Below are 11238 nucleotides of genomic sequence, written 5' to 3'. Positions count from 1 at the left end.
GCAGGAATCGGCTGTCAATTTGCTCACAAGAACGCACATTTCTAAGTACAGAATGTGTTTTAGCAGCAATTAGAATTCCTATTGGAAAAAAACCATGTTGCTTCACACATTTCCACTAAAGTAAAATAATTCTCCATTAGAGTGCAGAGGATTCTTTAAACCCCACAGTAGTGTAAAAAACCCCAACAAAACAACAAACTAGTGTTTTGCAGTGTTTTAATTCATTTCGATACTATTTTCTATTGAGTTCTGTGCACTGCTCTTCCTTCAGGGAAGAGCTGTGTGCACGCAGGAGACTCTACCTGAAAAAGCCAACCCAGAACTGCAAGAATCAGCAGCTTGTTCAGGAAACTCATCTCCTTATCTTCAGAAAGGACCATTAACCTGTCAAGCAGCAAAAGCACAAGAGTGTTAGATTTCAGTAGGCTAATTTTCATCAAGGAAAAAAAATTCCAAACCATTCACTTTCTAACTGTACTATTTGTCACCATATACAGACTAAAGATAGGCATCTACATAGGCGTCTGAATAACCTGTTGTTTAAAGTTTACACTGGAAAAACCAGCGTTAACAACCCTGTAGAATGTGTTTTGAATTTTCCTCATGTGTATAGGAAAGAAAACTAGAGCATTATTTAGGCATGGGAGACCTTATAGGTTTAAGATTCAAATTCAAGGATTAAAATTCACAACTGCAGATGTACAATGAGCAAATACGGATTTAAAGAATTTTGTTTACTTAGTGAAAAACCACATATTTAAATCAAATATTAATGTCTAAGTTTAAGATATGCCTCCTATGCAGCTTTATTTAAGATAAGCTTATGATTTGCACCAAAAAGAAAGTATTTTTATAAGAATCTCAAACTAGAGCCAGCACGCATTCTCAAACACCAGGGACCTCAACTATGCAAGCAAACCTTCACAGTAAAGTTCTTAACAAATACCCTTTTCCCCAGGCTCTTACCTGTATACCTGCAGCAAGAGACAAAATACTTTCCTGTAGTAATCAAGGAAAGGAGCAATATGATCCACAAGTGAAAGATACTCCACAATCCAAGGAACAGTGAGGATAGAACGTTGATCCCGAATAGACTGTCTCAGAAGTTTCAATACATCCAGTATAGGCAGGGTCTTATTGGACAACAAAAGTTAAAGCAGCAGCTGGAAGTTACCTTTTGATACTTAGAGAAAAAATGTAGCTATATCTTGACTTTTCTTTCTTGGATTTCATCTTCTGTACAAATAAGAGGTGACTTGCTAGCTAATGAAAACATTTCTTCGCACATGAGCAGAGGTAAAAAACACACTGACAGCAACCAGAAGTCCCACTGGGATTTTCAAAAGTACGGCTACAAGCCTGGCTATGTAGAAACAAAGTCAAGGTCTAACCCCTGCCTCCTTGCATTCAGCATGACACACTGCTATAAGATGAACGTGAAACTAACAAAACCATTTCTGGTAGCTAGATTTTATGCTATAGATACAACTCTTCTTAGCTAGGTCAGAGTTCTGGTGTGAAGCCCCAGGTTATAGAAATAACAGAAGACTGAGTGCCAAACCATGAGTGCATTGGTCCCTCTTTTCTAGCTCACAGAAACTCTGATTTCCTTTGTCCCCAACCCCAGAATATGCAGTAGGGGCACAGAACAGTATAACATCATCCCAGGAACAACTGTCTCACTTTGAAAGGGCGTAACTATTCATAATCCCTTCCTTGACTTAGAAAATCTGCCCGTGAAGTAAAAGGCCAGGTTAGATTTCTTAGAAGAGTTTGGTTCTTACTTGGTTTCTTAATGTTACTGCAGAGTCTTGCAAGTCTCTAGTTGGTTGCTCTACAGTGCGATATGGCAAGAAAACTAGAAACCCCAGGAACTTGGCAAGGAGTCGTAGGCTTAACAGGACCACGGTGAAACGCTTCTTTTCATCCTGAAATGAAGAAAAGCAAGCTGGAGCAATGCTACCTCAACTGGCAAAACAACTACCTACACTGAACTTCCACTCCCTTCACGTGTATTTTAAATTGCTTCTGCCTCCACTGCTTCACTTACAGCAAATAAAAACACATTCATTCAAAGGGTTTTCTGAAACAAGCAGCTGCTCAATCACATCTTCAATTAACAACTTTGGAGTCAACGGAAGAGCAGAGAGCTGATCTCATGTTGCCTCTTTTACACCACTACTGCTCCGCAAGTCTTCATGAACCTTTGGCTGCTACTTTGCTAACAGACTATAAGCTGTGACACTTCTGATAGGTATAGATGAGCGAGGAGACATCTGAACAGGTATGAGCAGGCACAAATACAAATTCATTTTAACTAAAATCTTTCTACATGGAAACGTAGCAATGAGCTATTGCAACTGACTGCAACATCTGGGATCAAAGAAATAACCCAAGCCAACATAGGGTACTAACAACCTAAAAAACTATCGTGCATCATCTGACACAGTTCTATGAAGCACCCTGAAGCACGTGAGTAAATGGCAAGAGGTTCAGACATCCAAAACCAAGTTGCAAAGTTATGACAAAACCAATCAGAGAAGGTCTTGTCCTGCCAATACAATGGCGGAAGCTCTAGGACACTCTCAATCAAACCAGTAATTCTTTGGGTACTGGGACTCCTCAGGGAAATTCCCAGCAGATATGTTTGCAAAAAACAAGCTTACCTGTTCATCCATATCTGCTTCCCCATCACTTTGCTCGTGCTCCACCAGAGTAAGGCCATTCAGTTCGAGTATCTTCAGGCACAGACTATCCATCAGGTGCTGATTGAACTGGTAACTTCAGCAAAAGATCATGATGAGTCAGACTGGGCTGAAAACAGCAGTAAAATCTCAACTAACACACTGCAAAATGTAAAGCTTGTCTCATGAGTTGTACCAAGCATCACAGAAATCCAATGTAACAGACTGACAAACAAGAAAGCAAGCAACAAGACTGGCTGACTCCTTTCTTTTCCACAATTCTTCTATACTCTTTCAAACAGATGCTATTTAGCAAATCCCAGCATAACGATAATAAGATGGATCTGTCAAATAGGAAGCTTTAAACTGAACTTAAGATTCAAATCTCCCATAAACCACAACTCCTCCATGCTGTGGATTGTGAAAAACTCATTAAACAAAACTGTGAACCTGAATGAATGGCTTCATTCTGTAACTCCTTAGCTTCATGCACTACCACATGGCTAGGTCATGTGTGAAACTACCACTTGGCTGGTCCAGTGCCCTTGCTAGGCAGCATGGCATGCCTTGGCACTGGGAAACGCTGACAGCCTGTGACGAGATACTATGGTTTTACAGAAGGAAAGTTATTACTATATAGTCTGGCCTAATGCAGCACACACACACAAACACATTCAATGCTTCAGACAGAACCATTGATTAACACATTCATCATACACGCTGGCCAAGAACACCAAGTGTCATATTATGGAGCTTAAAAACATTACTGATACGTTCTGCCTAGGTTACACCATGCCTCAGATTTCTGGACAACTCCCTCTACAAGAGAAACATGCTGGTGTTCCCCACTCACCCACACATTCACAAAGCAAAGAGCAACCACAGGCAGCTAACCTTCCTGCACTGAGGATGAAGTCCCTGAAGAACTGCTGGCACCCAGGGAATGAAGGGGGTGGACAAGGTCCTCTGATGCTCTGTGGCACAACGAATCTCTCCTGCAGCCTCTTCAGACGGCTCAGATTATCAGAACCCAGCATATTAAGGACGTCCTGGTCTGGGGTGTCTCCCCAGCTTGTGCCACCACCAATAGGACCTTTACACATCTTCAGAAGACATAAAGAGTGGTGAGGCGGAAAATTTGTAATAAGGCATAATTTAACTTAATCTCTCATACCACATACTCTCTCTTCCTCACGAGACTTCGTTTTAGGAGTAATCCAAGCATGGATTTTTCAGACAGCCTACGTACAGAAGTTCTCTTTTCCTCATGTCAAAACATACACCCGCCTTGGCCACAAACATCCTGAGAGATGACACTGATTCTACACATCTAACTTAGGCACATCTAGCAGGCTACATCTGGGTGTATGGAGAGAACACCTCTCCACATGGTCTTCATGAATCACTCAACAGAATCTTTAGCCCAGTGTCCAAGGACCACGATACTGCACTCTGCATTCCCAGACCTGGTTTTCCTCGAGTTTCCACAGAGTTAAATAAAGCTTAAAAATGAATGCTTCTCTTCCTCAAACACATTGATACTACTTAAGACTCAAAGAATCGCAGAACTGCAAGACTGCTTCGGTTGGAAGGGACCTCATGGATCATCTAATCCAACCCTCTTGGTCAATCGGGAGCAGCTAGAGCAGGTTGTCCAGGACCATATCCAACTGGGTTTTGAATGTCTCCCTAGACTGGGACTTCATAACCCCACCGGGCAATCTACTTCAGTGTTTTAGCACTCCCATAAAAAAGTGTCATCTTCTGTTCAGATGAAATTTCCTTTTTTACCAATTTGCATTCACTGCCTCATGTCCTGTCAGTGAACAGTACTGAGAATAATCCGGCTCCCTCTTCTTCATTCCCTCCCATCAGGTATTTGTACAACCTAAGATCAACCGGAGCCTTCTCTTCTCCGGGCTAACAGTTCCACCTCTCTCAGCTTCTCCTCACATGAAAAATGTATTAGTCCCTTAATCACTTATGTGCCCCTGCGCTGAACTTGCTCTAATAAGTCTGTATCTTTCTTGTACTGGTGAGCCCAAAACTTGACAAAGTACTCCAGATGTAACGTAACCAATGCTGAGTAAAGGGAATTGATGACTGCATATTCCTACATCCAAGTCAGGATAGTTTTAATGAGAGAGATCACACTAAAAAGCAACATTTAACTATGTATATCAAGCGAACAACTACTAGGTCCATTTATTCCAGACTGAGTATCCTCCCGTCCCAGAAGAACATCTTGTTACACTTCCCAACCTTTAAATTGTTTGGCCTCAACACAAATCCTCAGTCTAGGTTCTTTTCTGCACGAGTATCATAACACACACAAGATTCCACACATCACTTTCTAGTCAGACGCACTGGACTCATTAAAACTCCTAGTTATCAGCGTAAATCTTTGACTACCCTTGCGAATCCCTCCAGTCTTCATTTTCAAACTGTGACAGAAGGCACAGGTATAAAGAAGAAATACAGTATCTAGGCCTAATTAAATTCTGTTGATGCAACAAAGCCCAGTTCCCATAACCTCCGTGAGCACACACATCAGACAGGACACTGATGCTAATTCAGACCAAACCCTAGAGGAATTTTCAACATTCCGACAGCTCACAACTTCCTGACAATGTGCATTGGCTAATACTCTAGGCGGAGTTTTGCATCCGTTTTGCTATCCAAAAAGAGCCCACCAATAAACCAGACATTTACAGACAATGCAGTGAATATCTATCAGAATCCAATGATTCTCCAACGAGAAGCATTTTTTCTTCCTTCATTTCTTCAGTTACAGTGAAGTCAGATGATGTTTGAAATGGCCAAAAGTACCTTGTAAACTTCAACAGCAATACTATATCAAAAAGAGGCTGCTGCAGCGTTACACAGAAGAACCAGAGATTCTCTGCAGGTACTACACTCCTGTTGCTCATGAGCATAACTGGGAACATTTGCATTTGATACATGTCAAAATACATCCTTAAAATTTCTAAAAATTATAAACAGATGTAAAATTAGGAGGTCAAATTGAATAACCATGAAGAATGAATTCTTATAGCTCACGATGTGCTCAGTGTATCTTATCTCTGATTTAACCAGAGTTAATCAGTAATTTATCACCAATTCATATTTCTGCGAAAGGGAGGAATTTCCCATCCAAAAAACTTGGCTCTCCCAGAAGAAGTTTCAATAGGGAAATCTCAAAGAAACTTGCAAGACAGTTTCTTTTCTCAGGCTGGGGAAGGATCGAATCAGCTTTACGTGTATCTTCATTTAAAAACCAATTAATTTACCTGGATAAGCTGTTTCTGAAAGAGCCTGGCAAAATGGCTGTGGTTGCAGGTTGCAGATAAGTGAGCCATCATGGCCCTGTGAAAGAAAACATCACAAATTGCTGACTGGATCTCTGTGGTACAAAAACAAAAAAGTGTTCTAACTTCCAAATATACCAAAAGCATAGCATAACCGCTTTAAAGAAAGCTATCTTCAAAGGACGCTGCAAAAAGCAACATCTTTGTCGCCAGGTTTCTCAAGCACTGAGCCCCATCTGCTGACCACTGAAATAAAATTTCTCTTTGAGCACCTGCAGAGCTAACACAGCTCTAGAGGCAAAAGGTCTCTCTTCCTTTCCTGCAATAATGCTGTAACTTAAAGAGAAGATGAACTCATTCAGCTTCCACTCTCCCCTGAGCAGAGCAATGCGCTGACAGTTCCCACATATGCAGTAAGGACACAACAAGAGCAGTACTTCTGATGCCCAAACAGAAGGAAAACTTCTCCATTTAAATCTCAGCTCTGTTTTGCTCCTATGGTGAAAAGCCACCTTCATACCTGTAACTTGAGTAGGCTGGTGGTTAAGACTTAACACTGAAAACCCCAAGGCAACTGCTGTCAAAAGCATAATAGTTTCTTTATATATACTCAGTTTTAATAAAGCAATAAATTAAAAAAAGTTTGCTTTCCACAGAAAGAGACACAGTTGTCTTGTTTTCAGAGCAAATACACTTGAACTTGAAATTACCTGAAATAATTAGAAGAGCTAAGAGCTTCTGAACATGTAACACACTTCTCCACGCTTAAGAGGAGCATGGCATTTGAAACACGAACTGCACTCACAAGTGTGCACAATGACAATATTCAGACCACAACATACTGCTTGTGAGAGTGGCTCTTTCTGTTATTATGAAGAGAGAAAGAGCTACACCAAGACTGGTCAGATCAGGCTCTTGTCACTTACAGCTTGTTTCTTTAAGATAACAGCTGATACTTTTAAACGTAGAAGCAAGTTTACATGGACAGCATCTGCCAAGAAGCACAGCTCCCTGCACAGGTTAGCGCAGAAGACCATTAGGAAGAGCAGGGAACTTAGGACGCCGAGTCCAGTATGCAGCACTGCAATTCAGCTACGTTAAAGAGCTAGCTGAAGCTGCCTAAGACTCCTACCTGATCTTGTTGCCCAGAACTCTTTCAAAGTCCCAGCCTGTTTTTTCATGGTTATCTTCCCATTCACGCAGCAGTTCATAAAATATATCCCTGTGAATCAAGATATTTAAGGGTATGAATTTCCACTCTTCAAAATTGGAAGTAACAACAACTGAATATTCAATCACTCCTAAGTTCCCCAGCAAGAATCTACTGCCGAATAAATAACTCAAGCCTCTAAGCATTCAGATACCTTTGCAAAATTCATTAATGTTAGTGGTACTTCAGCGAGTTTCCATTTTCCATGTCTTTGACAGCAAGTGCTTAAGCTTGTTATGCCCAAGCTCTGACGGAATGACCAAAACACCCATTACCAGACATACTGAAGACTGAGAGGCAGGAAAGAATAAGCCACATGAAATAATACCTATGAGGAGAGAAAAAAGGACCAAGACAACTTGCCATTCTCCCCTCACCCTGTTGCTGCAAGCATGGAGGGAGGTGGCAGGAAGAATAAAAGCATACCAGATTTAAATGCAGAAGCAATCCAGTAGGGTGACACACTGTACTGGCATTTACCAGAAGTCTCAATAACTCCTGAAGAATTAGGCTGTTCTTCTCTAAAGACATTAAACATTTAGCTCCTGCGGTCAATATGGACAAATACTTTCTTTTTCTTTTTCATTAGAGTGAAAATCTCAGTATTTTTCTACAGCAGGTAGCATACATGAGACATTCTTAATATCCTTTGTTTACAGTCATGAAAAGATTATACCCTGTGAGCCATACAGTAACAGCAGAAGAAACTCACCTTTGTTTTTTAAATATGTGAAATGCTCTATCACTGGGAAAGTTAGAGCGATTGTCAGTTTCTGGCTGGAAAGAAACAGACTGTGCAGAGCATGGCAGCAGGAGAGACACCTGTTGAAATTATAAAGAAGGTCATCAGACTAATATAAGTCTCTAATTGATCCAACAATCTGAGACCTAGAAAAAGTGTGGAAAAGACATGATGAAACCAAGTATCACAAGTTGAGTTGTTCAGACACTAGCCATTTCCCAATTGTTAACTGCTAGTAAACATCAATAGTTTTACAAACAACATTACACTACAGAGGCCCAATTGCTCAATATTATGAGTGGAAGCATCTCGTCCCTTTAAGGAATCTCTGCAAAACAGACTGCAATCAGTATTGATAGAGCGTGGAAAGACGATCTGCAAACAGCTAATGTGTACCTTTAATATCGGGTTCCAGAGAATGCAGGATAGTGGCTGGCAACTCCTGTGTTATCCTTCTTTCTCCTATGTCTTCAAGTAACAGGAGACCTTCACTTACAGCTTTAAGTGAAAAACCCAGCTATTGTCATGCCCTAGTCTCAGAAAGTACTTTCACTGGCAAGAGTAACTTTTTAAAAGATGATTGAAACAAGATACAAAATACACTATGGAAGTCATTGCTACTACTCAGCTTCAGTTCCCTAACCCAGATAGATCAGATCAGGAGATCTTTCACAAGCTGCACTGTCTCCTCTGAAGCTTCATTTGGCTGAAAGAAGTCTCTAGCCGTGAAACAAATCCACTTCTTCCAAACTACATTCTGATATTGCACCTAACCAACCATTCTTCTGGGATGAACGTTTACTAGATATGAATGCCAAAAGCAAAACTTGACCCTATCAAAATCCCTGGTTAAGGTCAGGACCTGAGCACAAGACTAGTCACAAGTGATTCACAGCTATCACTGGACCTAGCAATTCACTCACCCGCTGACAAGAGGAAAAGGAAAAAAAAAAGTAGCTTTTTTTGGGCAAGACACTTGCCAAATACAACAGGACAAGGTATTGGAACTACAAGGAATGAGATTTACTGTCAGAACCATTGCTAATAAAAGAGCAAAACCACAAAGGTCTAAAGCTACACCAGTTGAGGTCTGCCAGCTTTTACCTTGGCTGTGCTGCTTTCATAAGCCTGTCTGAGCCTCATATGCAAGGTGGGAGAAAAAGATGCAATCCGTTCATTTTCAGCCAAAAGCTTCAGCATTCCCTTTTCTAAACGGGAAATAATTCTGCCAAGACAACATGGATAAAATCCAGACAGACACATAAACAATGCATGATCAGACTTAAAAAAATGCTTATGTTCATTTTTCATAAGTAAAGCTACCAAGTAAAGAGTTCTAAGCCCCAAGCACCCAGCATGAAATTCTACCGGCATCTGTAGAGACATATTTTACTGCTGTCATCTCATGGCTCTCTCGTTCTTGCACAATTACACTGAAGTTCAGGAGAAAGATCAGTGCAAGTAAAACTCAAGACATCCAAATCCAGGTCAAGTTCCATGTTTTGGGGGAAAATTAACAACTCTGTGCCTGTAAGTGGTAAAGATCTAAAATCCAAGCATGCTTGCTTCATCTCACACACACTTACAAACACAAGCAGAGCAAAGAAATTACTCAACTTACTCATACTGATAATCCAAGACTTGAACAGCAAAATAAACACAATTGTGCACGCTTCGGAAAGGCTGTCTCTCTGATGCATCTAAGGCAAAAAAAGAAACATGAAAACAACAGCACCTATCATCATTTATAATCTAAAAAGCCAACAATTAGCTCTCAAGGAAAGCAGGAACTGCTATATCCAAAAATAGTCTTCCAGACCAGTATCCCGTTTCCAGAAGTTCCCATCCTTTGACACCTGAATAGACAAATCCTTCCATCCTTATCCTTCCTATACTAAAAGCAACAGATGTTTAATGCTTAAATGTTTACACTACAGAGGCCCTGTTTAAAGGAACAATGTTTAATGCTCTGCGGGAAAGGAAAGATTATTTCTCAATGTTCTGACTGGAACCAGGACAAAAAGTAGGCCAAGAGCAACCAGTCATCAGTTGCTGTTCCTTTAGCTAGAGACCTTGTACTCCTAATCTCAGCCCTAAGAATCAGCGAGTAACAAAACTGGGGCATTTGGGGGGGGGGTGAGTCTCATCTTAAAGCCACTCTTGTTTTTTATATCCATATCGAAGTACTAACTGTATCAAGGTTAAGACTGAATTTGCCAAAAAACAAATGCAATAATTACACATCTGTAAGTATGGATCCTGTGCACTCATAACTCAACCTTACATTGAAGAAACACACAGCTGACCACCAGCACCTCTGAGCTGCCAAGGCTTATGGTGGTGAGACTGTAGCATATCAGTCCTTCTCTCAAAGTCAGTGTTGGCAAGTAGCTACAGCAAATCTCACACAATAGCAGAGAACTAGATTCAAACAGTATCTAGCAACCCCACTCTATCATATTGTGGAAGCACTTCCCATACATGTATGATTTTTGTCAGCATCTCAGATGAGTCCCACAGTGTTAATAAGGCACTTTTATGGAATTTAAGACCAACTGTCCAAGCTAAAGGCAACTACTCCATATCATGCTACCATTCCAAGGAAGTAACATTCTTTCCCCTCAATACTATTGCTCACCTTTACTTCTTTCATTGACTTTAAGGTCACTATCCCCATCTTCTGCAGCAGAAGTGCCTTTAGATGTCAACAGCTGCAGAACAAAAAAGAGCTCCAGAAAAATATTTGGTACCAAGTTTTCTGGAAGAGAGGAAATGAGATACTAAAGATGGATATTCAATACTGACCCGCTTTAATAAACAAAGGTAAAAGATAGGTACCTTTTCTATGGCACAGTCAGCAAAGAACTCCCTCCCCACACACAGCCACAGTGCAAACCAATATGGGAATTACAGGAAAGACGTGTTAGGGAAGGGGGTCTGGTTTCAGATAGGGCCATACAACTTCAGCATACTGCAGCTCAGAGTACTGCATCAGGTTCTCCTCCTTCCTTAAACTTTTACCTAGTGTCCATTTGTTCTAGTAACTGTGTTGGCATAGCTTATTTTTCCAGATGTTATTTGTTTGTACAATATAACTGTCCCACAACTTTTGTTGCTCATCCACCTCCCCCTCACAACACACATGCAAGTTCAAAGCTCAAAGAAAGGTCAGTCTCACATTTTCTGGGTCTTCACCTGCTATACATGACGAATAGAGCTGCGCCAGGCACTCCAACTGTGTTTTGCAAGAAACCTTAGTAGGATTTGCACAGGTGACCAGATGGCTTTCAGCAG

The 11238-nt window shown here is 40.8% G+C and overlaps 1 protein-coding gene across 1 annotated transcript in view; it reads right to left on the bottom strand.

Moving 5' to 3' along the window:
- CDAN1 (codanin 1) overlaps positions 1-11238 on the bottom strand; it is a gene marked incomplete at its 5' end in the record, with an annotated part of 32593 nt that overhangs the window by 16936 nt on the left and 4419 nt on the right. The window contains 12 exons of the mRNA XM_010143403.1: positions 303-384; positions 967-1133; positions 1785-1928; positions 2667-2781; positions 3579-3787; positions 5975-6050; positions 7125-7214; positions 7915-8024; positions 9049-9169; positions 9566-9644; positions 10583-10702; positions 11140-11238. Coding sequence (XP_010141705.1) covers positions 303-384; positions 967-1133; positions 1785-1928; positions 2667-2781; positions 3579-3787; positions 5975-6050; positions 7125-7214; positions 7915-8024; positions 9049-9169; positions 9566-9644; positions 10583-10702; positions 11140-11238 — 1412 coding nt within the window. The remainder of the gene's footprint in view (positions 1-302; positions 385-966; positions 1134-1784; positions 1929-2666; positions 2782-3578; positions 3788-5974; positions 6051-7124; positions 7215-7914; positions 8025-9048; positions 9170-9565; positions 9645-10582; positions 10703-11139) is intronic.

This window comes from Buceros rhinoceros, unplaced genomic scaffold, assembly GCF_000710305.1.
Source record: "Buceros rhinoceros silvestris isolate BGI_N320 unplaced genomic scaffold, ASM71030v1 scaffold16569, whole genome shotgun sequence".
NCBI lineage: Eukaryota > Metazoa > Chordata > Aves > Bucerotiformes > Bucerotidae > Buceros > Buceros rhinoceros.
The sequence above is the reverse complement of the archived record's forward strand: the minus strand, read 5'-3'. Positions and strand labels throughout refer to the sequence as shown.